The 22,330-nt window shown below is 38.9% G+C and overlaps 1 protein-coding gene across 7 annotated transcripts in view; it reads left to right on the forward strand.

Moving 5' to 3' along the window:
* The window catches only part of PRDM2 (PR/SET domain 2), a 126,654-nt gene that overhangs the window by 28,099 nt on the left and 76,225 nt on the right, over nucleotides 1–22,330 (forward strand). For all 7 annotated transcript variants that reach the window (XM_035307793.3, XM_017974339.4, XM_035307799.3 and 4 more), the window contains 3 exons: nucleotides 5,683–5,800; nucleotides 7,472–7,575; nucleotides 19,091–19,243. In XM_035307793.3, coding sequence (XP_035163684.1) covers nucleotides 5,683–5,800; nucleotides 7,472–7,575; nucleotides 19,091–19,243 — 375 coding nt within the window. The remainder of the gene's footprint in view (nucleotides 1–5,682; nucleotides 5,801–7,471; nucleotides 7,576–19,090; nucleotides 19,244–22,330) is intronic.

The following is a 22,330-nucleotide window of genomic DNA, read 5'->3' on the forward strand; positions in this document are numbered from 1 at the left end:
ATAGCTCTGCCCTTGTTGGTCCCAGAAAGGAAATTCTCAGGTGTCCCTGGACTATGAAGTATGAGACCCCCTGGATTGGTGGTTAGAACTGTTAGAATGTAGACTCTGGATTCTGTCTGGATTATATCTTGGCTCCACTACTTTAAAACTGTGTAGCTTGGAAAAGTTACTCAGCAGGGCTGCTCTGTGGCCTAGTATTTGAGAATGCAGATCCTGAAGCCAGATTGTTTCGATTGAAATTACCTTTCTCTGCCACCTGCTGACTATGACCATGAGCAAGGTTTAGTTTCATCTGTAACATGGAGATCATAAAAGGACCTGTAGCAATTGGTAGTGTACAGATTAAATGAGGTGATAAGTGCCTGGAATTGTGTCTGACCTACCAAACGCTTCATCTGTATTAGCTGTGATTGTTATTGTTGTGAGGATTAAATGAGGTCATGCATGTAAAGTGGTTAGCACAGATCTTGGCCCAGAGGATGGAATAAATGTTATGCTCCCTAAGCTCCTCACCCCGTCCAGCATGGGAAGGTCATCCTGGGTCAGAGGAAAGGTATCAGGAAAGCAGTAGAAGGGTCCTTCAGAGGCTCCCTAGTAAGTCAAAACTCGTGAATCAAAATCTCTCTAAGGTTTCTTGTCTCAGGGAGCAGGAACAGAGAAGTTCTTCCTCTAGCCAGTGGGCTTCGTGAGGAGGGGGTCCCTGATCCTCACCACCCAGCATGGTGCTAGCCCTGATCAGACACTTAGGGAGTATTTGTTAATGACTGATTGATGGGCTGAATCAAGGAGAGAGGCTTTGGTGATTCACTGGGGGAAGAGAAGCGAGTAGTGACTTTCTTTTTCTTTTTTTTTTTTTTGAGACGGAGTTTCGCTCTTGTTACCCAGGCTGGAGTGCAGTGGCGCGATCTCGGCTCACCGCAACCTCCGCCCCCTGGGTTCAGGCAATTCTCCTGCTTCAGCCTCCTGAGTAGCTGGGATTACAGGCACACGCCACCGTGCCCAGCTAATTTTTTGTAATTTTTAGTAGAGACGGGGTTTCACCATGTTGACCAGGATGGTCTCGATCTGCCGACCTCGTGATCCACCCGTCTCCCTCCCAAAGTGCTGGGATTACAGGCTTGAGCCACCGCGCCCGGCCGCGAGTAGTGACTTTCTTTGAGTTTCAGGTAGGAAGTTGGAGACATTGGATTAATGAGATCAAGTAATAGTTAATAACTACAATTAAATTAACTTAAATTTAATACATATTGTTCCAGATCTGTTCATTGATACATGTTTAAAGACTGTACTTCATTAAGCAGTCAAATAATGAATCCTCATTGAGGTCTAACTAATAGGAAAGCAGAGAAGTCCTTTAGCTTCTTTCATATCACAGTGATCATTGTTAAAAACCCCTAAGACAGGAACATGCTTCTATTGAGGAGCAGCAAGGACAGGGCATGCTAGGAGACGCCAGCAGCTGGGGTGCCTTGCAGAGCTCGCGGTCTGCTCTCTGCTCCGCTCATTCTGTGCAGACAAGCTAATGGCAATGAGTATTTCTCAGAGGCCTTACCCCTGCCTGCCCCTCCTGGCTCAGTTCTAGCTGCTTCTCTCACCGTCTCTGCTCTGGACACATGGGTCTTTTTGCCTGCATACTGCATTTTCTCTTAAGTTGAGATTTTGTCCTGGCTGTTTTCTTTTCCTGGCATGTTTCCCTGATATCGTCACAGATTCCATTTCTGCTTCTAGAGAGGCCTCAGCATTCTGTCTGAAAAGGCATCTCCATCCCTGCTCCATGACTATGTTCCCTTCTTTTTTTCATTCGCCATTGATCAGAAGGCATGTACCCCCTTTTTTATGCTTGAGTTTTCTCCAGGGCATCAGGCATTGTATGTATGTGTTTAATTTTGTCTGTATTTCTCACCAGAGTGATGCATTATTGAGGCAAGTGTGCTGCCTAGAACATTGCCTGGCCCATAGCAGAGATTCGGAAATATTTAAATAAATTAATTGAGTAGATGGTACAATTTATTTTAGACAAGATCAATCTGGGAAATAATCCTGGGATCATATTGTGATTCTTTAGTGTAAGAACCAAGATGAACCTGTTTAGAGTGTGATATTACATCTAATCCTATCAGGATATGTACCAAGAAGAGATTACAGTTTATGAGTATGTGGAGGAGAGAATTTTTTGAAAACATTACTTTGTTCCAAAGGTTTACTTGTCCATTGCTTGGAATTAATGGTGTAGCACTTTTTTTTTTTTTTTTTTTTTTTGAGACAGAGTCTCACTTTGTCACCAGGCACCAGGCTAGAGTGGCAGTGGCGTGGCCAGGGCTCACGGCAACCTCCGCCTCCTGGAGTCAAGCAATTCTCCTGCCTCAGCCTCCCAAGTAGCTGGGACTACAGGCGCGCACCACCACACCCAGCTCATTTTTTTTGTATTTTTTTTTTTTTTGAGACGGAGTTTTGCTCTTGTTACCCAGGCTGGAGTGCAATGGCGCGATCTTGGCTTACTGCAACCTCTGCCTCCTGGGTTCAGGCAATTCTCCTGCCTCAGCCCCTCTGAGTAGCTGGGATTACAGACACGCGCCACCATGCCCAACTAATTTTTTGTATTTCTAGTAGAGTTGGGGTTTCACCATGTTGACCAGGATGGTCTTGATGTCTTGACCTCGTGATCTACCCGCATCAGCCGCCAAAGTGCTGGGAGCACATTTTCTGAAAAAGGATTCTTATATTGTCCCGGAGGAATATCTGCCTCAAATTCAAGAAATTCAAATGCATGTGGAGAAAATACTTCCTGATAGATGACCCTGCTCTTTTATTTATTTCTATTCCTCCCTTTAAAAAAAAAGGTTTAAGTTAGTTTACAAAGAGCCATGTACTCATTCAAGTATTTAAGTGACAACAAACATTTGAAATCTCCTGCTAAGCACTGGGAACACAACGTTGAATAAGATAGACACCATCTGTCTTCACTGCAGTCTCACAGAGGAGGCACACAGTAAACACAGAGCTATACAAATAAGCATTTACAATTGTGGTAAGAGTTATGAAGGAGAACTAAGGAAGAAAAGAGGTGGTTCTATTTAGGCAGTCCAGCCCATGAGTCTGCCTTCTACTTCTCACATCACTGATTTTCAAGAAATGTTCCAGGCAGTTTGCAGCCATAGCCATTGCCATGATGAGTCCAGCGGGGTTGTGGAGGAGAAAGGAGGGAGGGCCCTGGGTCTGCCCAGCATCTGGGCTGGGCTGCTGCGAATTGATTTGCTCCTGTTGTAGCTGGGTCCTTTTGTAATGCGAAGGATACAAAAATAACAGAAAAAACTTTCCTCTACTGGGTGCATGAGCCCCAAAGAAAAACTAATGGGTCTAAATTACTAAAAGAGTAATTTAAAAGAAAAAAAAAGATAAAAAATAATGAGTTGACTTAAAATGGATAAACAAATGGATAGAATTTTTTCTTATTTCTTTTTCCCATGACATCTCTGCTGAGGTCCTTTATGTTCTCGGGTGCTTCAGAAATTTTAATACATGTGATCTCCAACTTGTACTCAAGTTACACACTTCCTGTGGGAATGACCATTCCTGCCTTAGGCGCCATCTCCTGCTGACATTTCCATGGAAATATGGAAGTTTTAGGGCAGAGGTTCTTAGATGGTATTCCAGCAGAATCTTAAGTGAAAACTTCATGATGGTTAGTACTGACTAGGCACTCAAATCAGAGAGATGCGGGTTCAGATCCAGGCTTCGAGCCGTTTAAACAATATCCCTAAGCTCTAATTTCCTACTCTGTGTGTCGAGGAGGAGACACTGATAGTATCTAAGTAAGAAAAGAGCCCTTTTGGGCTATTTGGGGTAAATTTTACCCAGCCTGTAAGACAGCACAGTGCCTTGAGCAAGGAAGTTCTCAGAAAATATGAAGTTGTCGTTAGTATCACTGTAAAAGTGCCTGGAGATACCAGTTTAGGTTAGCAGATGAGGTGACCCTAACTGTGCTCCTGGGGAGGATAAATGGTACTGAGTCTTTGCCTAGGGCCCTAACTGAGATGGAGGAAGAAAACTCCCTTTTGCTTTACTAAATGGCCGGTGCTGATAGGAAGCCTCACTCTGGCAAATATTTGTTAATGTCACTTACTTATCAGTGATTTGAAATAATTATTATGTAGCTTAGGATGCCAACTACCAGTGTAATACCTTTTCCCTCTTCGGAAATAAGTTGTTCATATTTCCAAAAATCCAGCTTATAGATTAAAAATTTAAAAATGGGGGCACTATATTTAGAAGTGAAAAATGCCTATGCACTTTAGCTAATTGAAGGTACCGTAAGACCATTTTCTGGGGCTAAATGACTATCTTATGTTTTGGCAAATGTTTCAGGGATATTGTTGGGACAAAGGTGTAAATCAAGCAGGAACAAAGCATTTGTGTGTCTGAAATGTAGGCTCAGTTGGCTCAGCTCTGCATGAGAGACAAAACCTGTCTCTAGATGCCCTCTCTTGGGCTCTCCAACTTGAAGCAGGCCAGAGAGTAGATGGCCATGTTTATGATGACTGTAAGATTTATTTCTCTTGAAGTAGACTGCTGATATTTAATAAACCAAAAATTGAAATGCTGAGAGTATGCCAGTTTGGATGATATTCTTTTCTTGGTACATATATTTTTGAGACTACAAGAGCTTCGTTGTTGTGAGAACAATTAGTTTTTTTGTTTGGGGATGACTTTTGCCTATGTTGGTTCCTTTAAAAGTCCTGGAGAAATGTTTCCCTGTGCAGTGAAATGAAACACACTCAGACTACAAAACCCATCATTCTTAGCAGTAACACGAGATGCCCATCAGTTAGACTTGATAAGCACGTCAGCTCTGTAGGATATATGATGTACTAGTTACTAGACCCTTAGTGTTCTTTTGATTTGAAAGTTATTTAAAAAATAACAGTCATATTCTACCAGTTGGCTCAAATCTCTCCCTTCCTTACATACTTATCTAGTAGTAATCTTTTCTTAAGATTATGATGAATTCCAGACTAAACTTTGATAAGTAATTTTATAAAATTATCTGTTTCTTAGCAACTCTGTGATATCCTGGTGACTTTGCTGTTTAGTGACTTGGTAAACAGTGGTAAATTACTGTTTCCTGGAAAGGTGGCACGTACAATGAGGGACGACAATAAATTGTCGTGTTCTGGGGTGGAATGTTCAAGCTCCATCCAGTTAGGGGTTGTTGCTGGAGGGCGGCATGGATAGGGGAGGGTTGGAGGGCCCTAGTAGCCTTTGTGGTGTGTGCTGAAAGCATTCATTGAAGTGACCAGTGTTGGTTTTTACTTTTTAAATGTGTTAAGGTACTGATGGTAGCCTTTGATTTAAAAGTAAGCTTATGCTGTATTTTGCTGCCAGATTTTGTTTGAGTTTAAAGCAGTATGGTGCCGGAGGTGATTATATTTTGGAAATGGCCACAGGTGGCTGGAACAAAATAGAGTAACACAGACATGCTTGAAGGTTGCAGGGGTTTCCTTTGGACACTTACAAACAATCATGAAAGCAGCTCCTCAAATGCTTGACATAGCGTTTTGGTCTGGCTCGCCAGCTTCAGGTTTCGGTTACATTTTTACATATTTGCTTATTGAACCAGAAAAAAACCCCCACAATATTTGTTTCCTTTCTTTTGCTGTGATCCTTCTATTTCTTGACTTGCAGAACACTACTGAGCCTGCGGTGGCCACTGAGACCCTGGCTGAGGTACCCGAACATGTGCTGCGAGGTCTTCCGGAGGAAGTGAGGCTTTTCCCATCTGCTGTTGACAAGACCCGGATTGGTGAGTGCTTCTCCTGTCACGGAACAAGTCAGGCAGTAAAGAGCAGGTGGCAGTGAGGCTTCCTGCAAGGGCATGTCAGGTAGGGAGCACACCATAAAAGCAGCGGATTTACCCTTGACTTAGAAGATTATATGGTGTTGATGCATATTCCAGTCAAGAATCCAGGTTGGACACGGATTGTAAAAACAAAACCAGGAACACACACACACACACGCCCCATCCTTCGTGACTCGCCCAAGTGTCCTCCTCTTCTGAGTCTCCCTGCTGGGCCTTGTCCCACAGAACGTGTTGTTTCCCTTCTCTCTGATTTCATCGTGATGAGTATGATTGTGCCATTATATTCACTTCATTATTTTGTAATTGTTTTTATTCCACCCGTCCCTGTCATTGCTTGTGGGTACCTTCATTTCTTATTTATCTTTATGCCTCCAGTACCAAATACTTTGTGGGCCCTCAGTAGATGCTTCAATGAATAACATGCTATGAGTGTATCCTAATGCTTCTGGCTGGGATTTCTTGAATGCAAACCAAGCTTGTGTGTGTTTGGTCTTTTTGTGGCTTCATCTTTAGACAGAAAGCTAAGGAAGTAAACTGTAAAACCTTAGTCAAAATGCAGTCTTGGAATATATCATATTTACATCCCTGTTTCTTTTTTAAGATACACTTCTGATACTCTAATTTATATGTACATATGTGTGAAAAAATTTTAATACATGCTTTAAAAAATTCTCGTTGGAAACTTATTTATCGAGCAGTTTGAGTATATTGTTCAAATTAAAGTGGTTGATTTTGTAGCTCAACTAATTGTTAGAGGTGCTGTCAAATGCAGTTAATAGCAGACTTACAGAAAAGTGGAATTCGTACATTCTAGCAGGATAGGACTGGCCCAGCCTTTACCTGCCATTCTGTACCTGAGGAAACTGAAGCCAAAAGATGAGGGCAGCGATCTAAAGGGATGCTATGTGCCAGTTCCCTGGACTCCTGGGCCACACTCCTGCCATTTCACAGACCGCTTGCTCATTATATCGCTTTCTGTTATGGTTAGTGCATAGAAAATAGAAATAACCCTAAGAATACTGTCGATGAACAGCTATTTTGGCTGCTGGAAACTCTGAAAAGTGAGCCATTCCAGTAGCTAAGTTTTCAGGAAGTTTAGTTAGGTAGGAAATGGTTTTCCACTTTAAGCAAGTGAACTTCAAAAATATTTATTCATTAAACTCTGTTTCTAACCCTTTATAAGAACAAGTCATGTTCATTAGAGACAATTTGAACTGTATAGACAAGCAGACAGAGGAGCTTAAAAATCAGTTGTACTTTCACTCCATTCCAATATTTTTTTCTCTTCAGTTGTGATTGTGTTATTCAAATATTTGTGATCCTACTGTATGGGTAGTGTAACATGTAAAACATTTTAAGAGTATAGAAAACATTCTTTTCTAATTATAAAACAATATAAGCTCTTTATAGAACAGAAGAGTATAAAGAAGAAAAATAAAAATCCCCTCTGAGCACTCGACTTAATGTGATTTAACTTGATCTCAGGCTATTTGACATTAGCTTGATTTAGGCAGTTTAGCCTTTTAACTATTTTGTGAAACTTAGTTGATTTTAATGGTTTCAATCTTTAAAATAACCATGATATAGTATAAAAATACTGATTTTATTTTCTAGGTGTCTGGGCCACTAAACCAATTTTAAAAGGCAAAAAGTTTGGGCCATTTGTTGGTGATAAGAAGAAAAGATCTCAGGTTAAGAATAATGTATACATGTGGGAGGTAAGAAGTAATTCTGATTCTTTATTTATCAGAGTTTTATGAAATAATTATTCTGTTCTCTCAGGATTTGACATTTTGAAATTAAAACAATCATTTTAATGTGTTCTTTAAAATCAAGAATATTTTTATTAAAGAGAAAATGTGTTTCCCTGGATACAGACTGCTATTTATATATGCTTTTGTATTTTGAAGCTGCTTGGCTGTCTTCAACAACAGATGTCAAATCCGTGTTTTATATTGCCTTGCCCAGGGTGTTTTGCTTTGCATCTAAGACCTTGACTTCCTGTTAGATGGTTTGTCACTGTACAGGCTTCCAGATAAACCCCAGAAAAGACACTCCAGGGTGGCTGCAAAGAAGGCACTGTTAGGTTCTTCTCTATATTTTAGAAAGTAATTTCTGTGTTGCTAGGATATTCAGAGTTGGATATATTTAGCATATGGCACATATATAGAGCTTGTAGTTTTTCAGAAGTTTTTCATCTATGAATTTCATGTTCTCCCAGCAGTCCTGGAAGACAGCAGGGCATCTGCACATTCCTTTGAGAGGAGAAGCAGTCAGGAGATACAGGAGAGCTCTCCTTCTCTGTGGGGCCTCTGCTCGGGAGGCCTGTAGATGCAGAGCTAGATTGCATCTCTCCTGCCTCACAGGGAGGCAGTTAGGTTTTCATTGCATTCCCTGAGTTCAGATCCTACCTCTAGCCTCGTGACTTTGAGCAGGGTACATAACCTCTGGGCTAGAAAACTCTTAGTTTAAAAAAGAGAGATAAAAAGTATCTCCTAGGATAGTTGTGAAGATAAAATTTGTCGTTGTTGCCTTTGTTTTTCCCTGGGGTATTGCATAGGAATTCAGCATTTACGATGAATTTAGTTCAGGTCAGTGCCCTCTGGAAGCTTCCTGAGTTCTTCAAGGAGCTCCATGGTGTGACTCCTTTTCAAAACAAGCTGAGGTTTTGGATGGTGAGGAAAAGCATTCCTATCAGACTGCCTGAAATTGAATCACATCTGTTTTTCACACATTAACATATAAAAGCCTAAAAAGAAAAAATATGGCTAGGAAATGTGTGGACACTTTTCATCAAGAAATTCTGTGGCATTTGTATGGTTGAAGTATGCTGCTGTTTCTCTTAATGCCATAAGCTGTGTCCTAACTTGAAAAATCTGGACAGTTTATCCCAATGATTTTGAGTTCTTTGTTTCTTATGAATTTGTTATAATGTATCTTGCTACGATTAAAGTGGGGGTGTCTTAGGAAATGAGAATTTACCACAAGAGTTATTGCTTTCTGTTATTTCACTACTTTTGAGGTGTAAGAGTTCTGTATTTGTAGATAAAAGGGCTGGCCAAAAAATATTAATTACTAAAGATAATGCCTGATTAAAAATAATTACTAAAGATAATGCATGATTAAAAATGTCTTGTCCACAAAATTATGCTCCCTAATAAACTGCATTCTTAATTTTAGATGTTTCCCAAGGGAAACTAGCAAATTTGCTCACAGGGTTTAGTACTATGTTTAGTGAGAAGAATGTCAAGGAACCAGAAAACGCTTACTCCAGTGCTGCGTGTATAACGCTAATCTTGAACTAATGCCAGCAGTATTAAACTGAAGTTAGTAGTGCTTATTTTATCCCATGGAACAACTTCTGTATAAGTTAGTAATAGTGCTTTTTGTAAATTCAGCTTATTTGCATTGAGATTCATGCATAGTATGACTTGATCATTGTTGAAAATCTGGAACCATGACTTATTAGGAACTTAATTTCTTCTATAAACTCATTAACATCCCATTGTTAATATAAGATACTTCTTATATACTATACTACTAGGGTTTGCAAATCTTTGATAAGAATCCTAGTTCTTATCAAGGGTGGCTTTTGTCTCCCTGCAATTAAAAAAATCTCATTCAGGTAGTTCTGACTAAAAGGTATACATTTGGTACAGAAACATGTAAGCCTTTTGCTCTGTTAAAATAAAAGTCAGTAGATAATGACATACATATGTAAGTATGTATATGGCAAAGGAAGTATAAATTGTAATGTACATATTTTTTATAAAGAAGAAAATGAAAATTGAGGTAAGACTCAGTAGTTTCCCATTAATTTCTCCCAACTCTGCTCTTATTATCCTCAGACTTGCATTAGAATGCCTTGTAGTAGTGTAACAGAAACGGCTTATCATCAGAATCTCATCTTGGCACTTGTTCTTCCATCAAAGCCCTTAAGACCAGCTTATCTTTTAGCAACAGGTCTTAGACCCCAGCCAGAATTCCATTTTAAAGCTAATCTAAGACAAAGTGTTAAATTGCTCTCCTTGAGCCCTTGATTATCTAACCCAGTCTTAAGTCCTCTAAGCTTTCACTGAAAACATTTTGTTAAATCAGAAATAACAGGATAGAAACAGTAGCGTATCCTCAGTGTGAATGCACAAAATAGGTTGTCACAAGAGGAGAGCGTTCTTCGATCAGTTTCTGACCAGGGAGCTCCTGGCTAGCTGGTGCTCGGGACTTCGTGTTTCAGTTGTCTGGACTTTTCCCCATTCACGCCGAGTAATCTGCTGTATTTTAAAACCACCTCTGATAAAAGCCTTTCAGATTGACTTTTATGGGACTCAAATTGCTTCTAATTAACAGAACTTTCGAATTGTTTGGATAAGAATTATTTTAGTAAGTTTTTATTTTTATTTATTTTTTAATACACTTAGAGTTTTTGGAGCAGTTTTAGGTTCATCGCAAAATTGAGCAGAAAGTACAGATAGTTCCCATATACATGCTGCCCCGACACATGCATTCCCTTCCCCACTGTCAACATCCTGTGGCAGAGTGGGGCATAGCCCAGGAACCTGCATTGACACATCGTTATTACCCAAAGTCCATAGTTTATATTAGCAGTCACTTTTGGTGTTATATGTTCTAATAAACCTTTTACAATTTAAAATTAATATATGCTCACTGTAACACAATAGAAACAATACAGAAAAATATATACAAGAATACAAAGATCATTGAAACTCCTACCATCTAGGTGCAACCACTGTATGAACATCTTCCTGACCGTTCTTTTAACTCCCTGCTTCGCTACTTCTCTTTCTTCAGCCTCACACACAACACACTGGTACATGTACAACCCATATGTAGAAATTTATGCAGTTGAGATCAAACAGCACATGCAGTTTGTAATGCGATTTTTTTCTTTCAGTATCTTGTGAACATATATCTATGTCATCTACTTCTTTATGTTCTTTCTTTCCTTTTTTTTTGGAGACAGGGTTAGAGACAGGGTTTTGCTCTGTCACCCAGGCTGAAATGCTGTGCATGTTCATAGCTCACTGCACCCTCCCCCTCCTGGGCTCAAGTGATCTTCCTGCCTCAGCCTCCAGAGTAGTTGGGACTACAGGCCTGTGGTACCACAGCTGCTAATTTTTGTATTTTTGGTGGAGATGGGGTTTCACCATGTTGCCCAGCCTGGTCTTGAACTCATGGGCTTATGAGCTCAAGTGACCTGCCTGTCTCAAGCTTCCAAAGTGCTGGGATTACAGGTGTGAGCCACTGTCCCTGGCCTATTTATATCATTATTTCTTATGCCCATCCAGAATTTCATTGTATGCCATTCATGATTTATTTAACCAAGCCTTATGTTGGACATTTAAATTGCTTTAATCTTTTTATGATTATAAATAATTCTTCAAAGTATAAAACTCACTGTATATAAATATGTGTTGACTTAACTGATTATCTTCTTAAGATAAATTTCTAGAAGTATAAATGTTGTCAAAAAGTTATATATTTTTTAACTTTTTTAGAAATTTTGCCAAACATTTTCCCTCCAGAAGGATTGTACTGTTAATTATTTATACAACCACCAACAGTCTATGTTTCTTGCCAGCCTTTTAAAATCCAATATTGTTAATCTTTTTAATATTAAATAGTAAAAAAAAAAATCAGTTTTTATAGATGAAAACCGGTCGTTATTACTTCTAATATTTGTATTTTATTCATTCAGGCAACAAATTTCAAGGTCAAGAGGATGGGGGAAGAAGTAGAATTGCATGTCAGTTAAAATTAATAGAGAAATTGTCTCTGTATAATGAGAAGATGTTAATGTAATTTTTAAAAGAGATATAAATATTTTTTATAAGTCAGCACTGCTATGATTAAATATTAACAAATGAGTTTTATAGTCCTCGCTATCTCAGTTCTTCTGATTTCAAATTATTTATAAGTTAAAGTTGTAGGCAAGAAGAAGAGAGAGAAGTCAACCAGCTGATTCTGCAGAACCTTTTCTCAGAAAGTACTTTTCAGCTCTCAGTGCTGCTTTTCAGCGGTAGGGAAATGTCTGGATCACCAGGGAAATACAACCTGCCACCTGTTTATTACAGCGCTGGAGCTGAGAATGGTTTTTAACGTTTTTAAATGCTTGGAAAAATAAAAATGTTTTGTGACATGTGAAAATTATATGAAATTCAAATTTCAGTTCATGAGTAAAGTTTTATTGGAACACATCTCTGATTGTTCATTTAAATATTATCTATGGCTTCTTTTGCCCCATAATCACAGAGTTGAGCAGTAGTGATGGAAACCATATGGCTTGCAAAACTGCAAATATTTGTGTGTGGTCCTTTACAGAAAGTTTGCCGAGCCCTGGTCTTGATGTGTGGGAAAGAGTAGCAGTAGGAGTGAACGTGGTGATGTCTGATATCAGGTTTGCCTGGAAGCTGAGTGGTTAATAGCAGTGCATAGGTTTTGGATGAAGTAATTAAAGGTGGGATGGCTATGGAATTGGTTGTCATAGAAACAGATGAGCTAATTACATTCCTCTTTTCTCAGTTACTGCAGGACAGATGAGGACATTGAAGTCCAGAGAATTAAGTGATCTTTTTGAACAGGTTCACTTGTACTCAGATTGGCAGCTTGGTCTGTTGCAAAAAAACCAGAATTCTCTTTGAGAGTTTTATTTATTCATTCATTTAATCCCTATTAAGCTTTTAGCACATACCAAGCACTGTCTTAAGTTCTGGAACACCACGCTTGACATACAATGTTTGCGGTATTATAAACTGCTGGTAATACCTCACGGAAATTTTTGTTTGTGGAATAAGGGAATACTAGAAATGACATAGATATTTCCACAGGTGAGAAATATGAGATCTATGTGGCTTTATGATGTCCTAGAATATTAGCCCTGGAATCAGGCCAAGAGCCTGTTTCTTGGTTGCTTATTCAGTCTTCTTCCTGTTAGCAAAGCCCAGAGACTCTTACACTTTTTTGTGTTGTGGACCCTTTTGAGAATCTCCCCAGAAAATATACAAATGCACATATGTTCACAACATTTTGCATGTTATTTATAGAGTTATATGGGATTCTTAAACATCTTTGGTCCACAGACAGAATTTCTGATTGAAGAGTGAGAATAAATTATTTGTCCAGTGGCTTTTCATTGGGGACCTACTGTGAACCAGTCAACATTTGTTGTGCATCCGTTGGGAGATTTTCCAGAAACCTCAGTGTACTTACACTATAAAACCTACTCAGTCAAATTTTAAAAGAGAGGGTCTGTTAGTGCTGCTTCGAGGGCTTGAGAGGCCACACTCTTTAATTTTTAAATTTGTATTTTAGAATCTCTATAAAAGTAACCTGTGTATTGGGAAATGTCCCCTGGCAGGTGGGATTATTGAAATAAAATGTGCTGTCACCAATTAGATTCTCTTTTATTTCCCTTATTCTACAATTTTCAGACATTTTACAATACAGTGGTGTGTTAGAATAGTTCTGAAAAGCAGTCTGTGATCTAAAGTAATCTGAGGAGTGAAGTAGTTGGTATTGAAGATCCATTTTTGTCTGTAGTCACCAGAAAGTTACTTCTGTAGGGATGTCAGTTTTATAATCCTCAACAAACACTTCAGATGTCGAATTCTGTGACTGAAAAACAGCTGGAATTTGAACATACCAAGAAGGTATAGTATTTTATAGGCAGCAGTGTCAATAAAATTCTTTATTAAAAAAGACTTTCATTGAAACATTTTTTTACCAAGGTGAGGTTATCTTTGTTTTTCTTTATTCCTACTTTTAAATGAAGGGTAAGTTCCTAACAGATGTGTTTGACTACAAATTAGATAATGTATATGAAATTAGGTGATATAGACATCTCTGGTTCAGTTAGCATTAGTTGAACCTGAACACCAAAGAAAAACACTTGGATTGGATGATGATGATGATTTTATTTTTTTGTAAAATACTTTTAAAAAGATAACCAAGTAGACCTTATCTATCTACCTGTATGTTTGTACCTATTAACTAAATGTTTGAGGTGATAGATACCCTAAATAACCTAATTTGATCATTACATATTCTATGCACGTATCAAAATAGCACATGTACCCTATAAATAAGTAAAATTACTTTCTATCAATAAAGATTTCAAAAAATAGATGCTATAGATATTTTCCTCATTAACAAATATAAGTGGCCATAAAAAAAGATTCCCAACTCATAATCTCTTCGTTTTTGCCTAGAATCGCTTTTTCCCCTAATGTTAGAGGATATGGGCTGTGTTTTGAATCAAGAAAGTTAGAAGAATAATAGGAAAGGGTGCGGATTCCAGAACTGACTTCCGAAAGTTCTCTGAATCAAGGTTTACTGACGGGGACTCAGGAGGTAAATGTGAACCTCCTGCCTGTCTTTTGGGAACAGACAGGGAAAGTGGAAAGCAGGGTGTAGATTATAACATTGGAAATTCAACAAGCTAGATCCCCAGAAAAATGAAAATGAGAAAAGGAGCCTCAGGAGGTGTGGACAGAGTAGGCCCACTGCAATGGGAGCTTGGACCTCCAAGAGGGATTCTGTCTCCACGGGTTAGAGCCCCAGGTTACATGCAGTAGGAGGGAAATCGAGAACAGCCAGCGGAAGTGGTTTTATTGCTGTAGACTCTAACTTTGGAGAGCTGGTGTGAGTGAGGATTTCTCTCCACATGGGCGTTGCTACAGTGTGAGGAGGTTTCTTCATTGCCTTGTCCTAATTCCTGAATGGTTTCTATCAAAGTAAGTGGGTTACTGCAAGTTTTGATTGAGTGAGGTGCTTATAGGTGAATAGTTGAGGATTCAAATGATGGTGTGTTTGCAGTAGCTGAATCAGATTTTTTTTTTAATTTACAAATTTGAATTAATACATGTAACAGGTAGATGATATGGAGGGCTATTAGTTATAACCCTCACTTTCTGTCCCCTGAGGTAACTAACGGTTTGGTTTGTTCTTTGCAAGCCTTCTTCTATATAGCATAAATATTTAATTTTGAATGTGTATTTAAATTGGCATGGGTACTAAAATTTGAATTTAGATTATTTTATAGCTATTTCAAAATGACTGGATTAAATTGAATGGAAATTGGGTGGTATGAAAATTATGTTCTGCTTGACCAAGAATTACTACTCAGTCCCTGTCAGGTGGTAGAGGCAGAAAGGAGGTAGGGCCTGGCCAACTTACTGGAGGTTAGGGATGGAAAGAGGGGTCTGGAAAGAGGGAAAATAGAAAGGCAAGTTGAGAACTCCACTCAACAGGACAAAAGTACCAGCCTCCCTCCCCCATTCCCTATCTGCATATTGTTTTGATTTTGGCATAGGAAGAAATAAGGGGACCAGGTTTGAATCCCTGCTGTGATTTTTAGTGACTTAATTAACCTTTTGAAGTTACCAACCCTCCATAAATTTGCTTATTTATAAGGGGGCTTAATAATATTTCATTAAGCCTTAATAACATTTCATTAAATTATTTTATAAATTCTTTTTTCCGTTGTTGAGACAGAGTTTTTGCTCTTGTTGCACAGACTGGAGTGCAGTGGCTCCATGTCAACTCACTGCAACCTCTGCCTCCCAGGTTCAAATGATTCTCCTGCCTCAGCCTCCGGAGTAGTTGGGATTATAGGCACCTGCCACCATGCCTGACTGATTTTTTTGTATTTTTAGTAGAGACGGGGTTTCACCATCTTGGCCAGGCTGGTCTCGAACTCCTGACGTAATTATCCACCCACCTCAGCCTCCCAAAGTGCTGGGATTACAGGTGTTAGCCACCACGCCCAGCCATAAATTCTTAAGAGTTAAATAACATGTAAAGCATCTAGCCCACTGCTTGGTATAGTGGTCTTTCTCTTCCTTAAGTTCTTTCCAAGTAGGGAGTTTGAATTTGAAAGTTAGGTAGCTTGTCAAAATTCATTTTTAATGGTACATAATTAGATACCTTTGCCTTTTTAAAAGGGAATGTTTTATAGATTAAATCAAGGAAAAGATCATTGATTATATGGCAGTATTTCTCTGGGATCAAGTCAGTTACATATTTGTTGGCCCTTATGAAGATCTGGATATTAATCGATAGTTACAGGAAGCAAAATTATGTCACATTTTGGAGATAAGTTCTGTGGGTCAGTCACTGAAATTACTTTGATTAGAAACAAAGGTTTAATCGATAGTTACAGGAAGCAAAATTATGTCACATTTTGGAGATAGGTTCTGTGTGTCAATCACTGAAATTAATTTGATTAGAAACAAAGGTTTGACCAAGTGAGATGGGAATTGTATGAAAACATATTTTAATCTGTTTTTAAACATACGGTTAAACTCTCAATAAAAATGAGAAAGCTGCAAGATTTTTAGAAATACCTGTGGGGGAAGAGGAAGATGAGGAGGATTTTAGCTTAGAATTCCGCAGACCTTGGCTACCTTCATTCAGACTTAGGTTTTCATTCAGAAGACTAACTTGCTTTTCCCATCCTCCTTTTTTGTCATGTAGAATATATTAAATTAGTGGGGGAAAGATATAAGATTAAAGAAAATAAAAATTACAGATCATCCCCCTTCTCAGAGAAAACCATTTGTGACATTTTAATCTAGTTTCAGATTTTTCTCTTATATTCGTGTATTCATATACTTAAAACAAAAATGATATACTTGAAAAATACTTTTTATAAATGCTTTTATTCAGTCATCAATGTGTTAATTCTTTTATGCTGATAAGTGTATTTTCACAACATCTGATTATTTTTGCTGCCTTCTAATTACAGAAATAATGCATGTTTATTGGAAAACATTTTCAAGTATATAGGTGTATCTAACAGGAAATAAATCTTCCCGTACAATCTAATTAATCATTTGTACCACAGTACTTTTTAGTGTCTTAGGTTTCAGCTCTGTAAGTGGACCATAATTTACTAAGTTCATTCCATATTGTTTGCCATTTAGCCATCAGTTGGAAACCACACTGCTGTGAACATCTTTGTATATACATCTGGGTACCATTGTCCAATGATCTCATTAGAATGAATTCCTTCAAGTATATGTGCGGGTTTGTGTGCGTATATTTTAAAGTTTTTTGTCTGTTTTTTGGTCAGGTGTGGCTAAATTTCTTCTCAATTTGTTTTCTGCTCAGCAGTGTTTTGGGGCAATATCTGTTTTTTCACTCCCTTTCCTATCTTTAAAATTTTTTTGTGTGCCAATTTAAGAGGTTAAAATTGTTTTACTTTCAAGTTATTTTTTAATAACTAAGATTAGTATTTTTATGAGATTTTGGCTGTGTGTATGCGTTGTACTTCTTGGTCTATTTTTAAAAATTGAAGTGTTATCTTTTTCTACAAAAGCAAGTGTTCCTTTTGTACGTCAGTCAGTGTGACTTAGAAGAAGATGCCTTAGTCTCATTTGAAACAAAATGAGCTATGTAGGAATAAGGAATTGACTCAACTGTAACACTTTGCTTTTTGCAAATGGCTATATTGACCTGAGAGCCAGGAAGTTCTGGCACAGCCTGTATTTTTATCCTGAGGCAGGTACATAGACTCCAGCTGCCTTCTGAACTGCGTGGTTTTCTTGGCAACTATCTGTGTTTGTCTCTGCAGTCTCATTAGTCTCAGTAGCTGTGCCAGTATTTGGGTGGAGAGTGAGTGGGACTCTGCCATCACTGCAGTGAATTAAAATGAAACTTACTATCCCTGAGCCCAGGCTGGGCAGTTTATATTGAAGATGAGGGGAATAATACGTGTGTAAGTTACTATGTACAGATACTCTCCTTGGTGCCTGTGATGATTAAAGTAACTACAGTGCACCTCCTAGCATGGTACCTGTTACATAGTAGGTGCTCATTAGATATTGGTAGTTCAGTTAACTAGGATGGTCAAGGAAGGCACTGATAAATAGAAGACAGGCAGATCTGAGTTGAAGCCCATCTTTATGACAGTCAAACAGGTGACTTTGGGAAAGTTATTTAACTTATGAGCCTCAATTTTCACATATTCAAAGGAGAGATAATAAACCTGCTACATAGGGTTAAATGAGATAATATGCCAGGCAAGTAGCATTATGCCTGACGTTCAACTTTCAAGAGGAAGAAGGCAGTGTTAGTGCCTGGTAAGGTGGATGCTGCCCCTTGGCAATCATAGGCTTAGACACCCAGGCATTCCCAGAAGAGCAGCATCCTCACCATCAGTGGGGGAATGGGAGCTTTGTTCCAGAAGAAAAGGTGCAGTAAAGAAAGGTAACTAATGTGGGTAGGGAAGAAGGCATGAGTGGTTAGGAAGAAATGGCAACATCTAGATTATATCCTTTCTTCCTAAAAATAAAGTAGGAGGTTCATTTCTTTTGCGTAGCACGTCTGCCAGCCAGTTGATTCTGCAGTTCTGTTTCAGTGTCTACTCGGGTGTTTTATAGTCTGGTTTTGGGGAAATGTGTATATGTATGTATATATATATACACACAAAATTAAAGTTAAAAATAGTTGCCAAATAGATGTTCTTTAAAAATGAAGGACGATAAATAAGTGCTGGGAGCATCTGTGGGAGGAATTGGTGTGGGTGAGAAGGGAAGGCTTCTTGCAAGAGATTTCATTTGACTTCTAAAAGGGGTTGAGGTTTTGGTCCTTTTCTTTTTGAAGGGCATTGATATTTCCCAGAGTCTGTTCCATTGCCCCTTCGCCCTTGCAGATGCTCTGGATGGAGCAAGTTTTAAGGGTGAGCTGAGTTTGCAGAGCATCATATCCTGTCATCCATGTGCCTGGTTCATGATGCTTGTTCACTCCTGAAGTCCCTGTCAGCTCTGTGAGGAAGGGACCTGCTGAACTCTATTACCTGGCAAGGCCAGGACGCCATACTTGGCTAGTGGAGCAACCCAGAAAGCTTGGGATGTGGGTGCTGCTGAACAACAGTGCAAGCTGTTTTCCTTTCTAAGTCACACTTTAAGGAGCATAGCTGTTATTTGTCTCTGTGTCCATATTTGTAAGCATTTGGAGATACCAAGCATGTTAACTATAGCCTTTTAAGTTTGTGGGGGAGAAAAAAACAAGCCTAAATAGAAAAACAATGAGATTTACACAGTTTTTAATTTCAATTTTTACCTTTTTCTTTTCTCTGTTGCTTGTTTTTATGAAATGCGTTATATAGAGTACTTGCATATAATGAAAACGAATTATCCTTAAAAGTTAAAAATGGAAACATTTTAAAGATATTTCTATTTTAACAACAGTTTTTTATTTCTCTCCATTCTCAAGGTATATTACCCAAATTTGGGATGGATGTGCATTGATGCCACTGATCCAGAGAAGGGAAACTGGCTGCGGTATGTGAATTGGGCTTGCTCGGGAGAAGAGCAAAATTTATTCCCACTGGAAATCAACAGAGCCATTTACTATAAAACTTTAAAGGTAACAGTGTTAGAATTAATTTACCATTAGTTACTCTGCTATGTTTTCCTTGTTTTTTGAGATTGTCTTATTCTGTTGCTCAGGCTAGAGTGCAGGGGCTCCATCACGGCTCACTGTAGCCTAAGCCTCCCCAGGCTTGGGTGATCCTTAGACCTCAGCCTCCTGAGTAGCTGGCACTACAGGCACATGCCACCACACCCAGCTAATTTTTGTAGAGACAGAGCTTTGCTATGTTGTCCAGGCTGGTCTCAAACTCCTGGGTTCGAGCGATCTACCGGCCTCAGCCTCCCAAAGTACTGGGATTACGGGCATGAGCCACAATGCCTGGCCCTGCTTATGCTTATCTAATGCTATCCTTAGTTGTGACTGATAATGACTTTGCAGACCTTGAAAAGATTATATTTGGAAGTGCTTCATCCACACACTCAAGGTTCTGTGTTGTAAATATATGGTTGCCCATGTGTGTCAGGGAGCTAAATCATGAAGATCATGTTAAATAATTACACACTGCTCCTTTAAAGATACTGATGAGTTAAGCAAGTGGCAGCTGCTTCCCTCCTCCTAAGACACAGAGGCATTAGGAACTGTCTGACTGGCAGATTTATCCAACTGTAAGAAACCATCAATAGCTATCGTGGGTCTGTGTTAATTGAATACACATTGTTAGTCTTTGATATTAATGCAGCATTGGATTAGCTTTTCTTTTCCCTAAATTTTACTCAGAACATGTTTCTTCCTTCTGCCACATTTTCCTTGGAGAAGAAAGTCATGTTTTAGGACTGGTAATGAGGTTATGTTTTAGTACTGGTAATGAGGTTATAGAGCACTTTCAGAGACGTTAAGTATTAGGAAGCGTTGAGTGTTGCTGCATTTCTTCGTTGAGAAGGCCATGTCTCTCCCTCATTTTCATGGATCACATTCTTGAAGAAGACAAATCCACATTATACCTGGAGATTTTCTAAGAGTCTCGAGCCTGTTAAGATGGATGGTTGTTGCTTTTTGCAACAGATACGCAAACTTGCCATAAGGCAAATTTCTCTTTATTCACTTACTTTCATTAAAAATGTCATAGATTGGAGAATGGTCTATGAAAAAAATTACCTCCATGGAGTTGAACACTTGGTGAGCACACATTTCAGATAGTGGTGAGCTTTGCAGTGTGCTGGGTTTTGTTAGTGTGGTGGCAATAGCCTTCTGGAAGTTGAGTTAACATGTAGCCATTTAATTTTCCTTCGCTGCAGCTTTCCCGACATGGTTAGCCAACTAGCCTGCCTTTGACCATGCTTATACCCAGGTCCTTGCATCCAATCCCTGCAGGAGATTGTTTTGTTATACTTTCTTATTTAGGACTTTAAAAACCTTGTTTTCCATTTTTGTTCTGCTGGATTGTAGTAGCATGCTTTTCTAGTAGGTATTACTCTACAGTTTTCTTATATCGAAGTTTGAAATTGAATACAAGAATGCATTCTGTTTCTCAAGAGTATTTAAAGTGAGAAATACATATAGTTGAATCAGTGAGGTAGAATCCTGGTAGAGGTGAAATACTGGTTAGGGGATGAATATGAGACAATCAAGGTATAGGAAAGAAGTTCCTATTATCCATGTGGATATTGGGACACTGCAATTCCTTCATTATACTTCAAGTTAAAATATGTTCATCTCTGATGCAAATTCAGAGAAACACTAAGTAGCAAGATAGAATAGTGCCTGGGAGAGTGAACTCTGAAGCCAGACTGCCTAGGTTAAATCCTGACTTGCTGTGATCCAAGGCAAGTAGATGTGACCTTACTAGCTTTGTAACCTTAGCTAAGCCCCTCTCCATGCCTCAGTGCCCTCATTGTAAGATACAGGTAATTATGGCATTGACCTCATAGTGTGGTTGTGATGATTGCATGGGTGAATATGGATAGAGCTCCAGCACCTAATAGGTGCCAATACATGATTGCTGTTATTTTTTACAAGGTGGTATGGTGTCATGGTCAGGAGGGAGACTCTGGAGCAGACTCTTTTGTGAGCAAATTTTGGTTTCTAGATATGTGACCACGCAAAGGTACTTACTCTCTATGTGTCTTAGTCTTCTCATCCATAAAATGGAGGTAATAATAAGACTGCTTCATAGTTTGTTGTGAAGGTTAAACAAATCAATATAGAGAAGGTTCTGTGAACAGTTCTTAGTCCAGTGTAAGTCCTCAAGTGTTAACTAGCTATACTAGTACTATTACTTTTGTCCAAAATAACACTTCTGATTTTTGCAGACCTCCCCTAAACTTGATCTTTGATATTTGCTCAAGTAGGTACAAAGCCTTTCACATTTTTTACTAGTGATTATCTAACTCTGTTCTTCTAGATTAAGTGTTCCGTGGGTAAGGTTTTGTGAAGAAATGACATGTGATGCTCTCTGGGCTCTGTATCACCTTGTCAACTTATTACACCAGATAATTGGGAAATCTCAACATTGGTTTTGTTTTTAATATGGTTAAAAATGATTTAAATTCCTGAAATTTAGCTGTTAACTCTGCTGTCCCTTCATTCCTCTGTTTATGAGTTTGATGAATATTTATTGCGAGTCTACTGTGTACCAAGACCTCTCCTATAGTGGTGAACAGGACAGACAAGGTCTCTGGTCTGGTGGATCTTCCGTGTTACAGGGAAAGAGGCAGATAATAAACAAGTAAATAGGAAAGTAATTTCTGGTAGTGATCAGTGTGTTAAGACAGTAAAATGTGATAGAGACTAGCTAGGTAGGAGAGGGCTGCTTTGTCTCTAGTGAGTCAGGGAAGGCCTTTCTGAGGAAAGATGTTTGAACCCCACTTCTGGGATAGGAAGGAGACAGCCACGAAAAGGTCTGCTGGAAGAGCAATCCAGGAAGGGGAGTGGTAGGAGCAAAGGCCTTAGAGGAGAAATAAGCTAATGTTTTTGGTTTGTTTTTTAAAGGAATAGAACAAAAGCCCATGTGGCTAGAGGGAGGAGGAGAGGAATCTTAGGAGATGAGGCTGGTGAGGTCCACAGGGATGGATGAGTTTTAGGGTTAAGTGCTGTTCACCAATTGGAGAGTTGAGGCCAAGATCTGACCTATGACTTTTTAAA

Source organism: Callithrix jacchus, chromosome 7, assembly GCF_049354715.1.
Source record: "Callithrix jacchus isolate 240 chromosome 7, calJac240_pri, whole genome shotgun sequence".
NCBI lineage: Eukaryota > Metazoa > Chordata > Mammalia > Primates > Cebidae > Callithrix > Callithrix jacchus.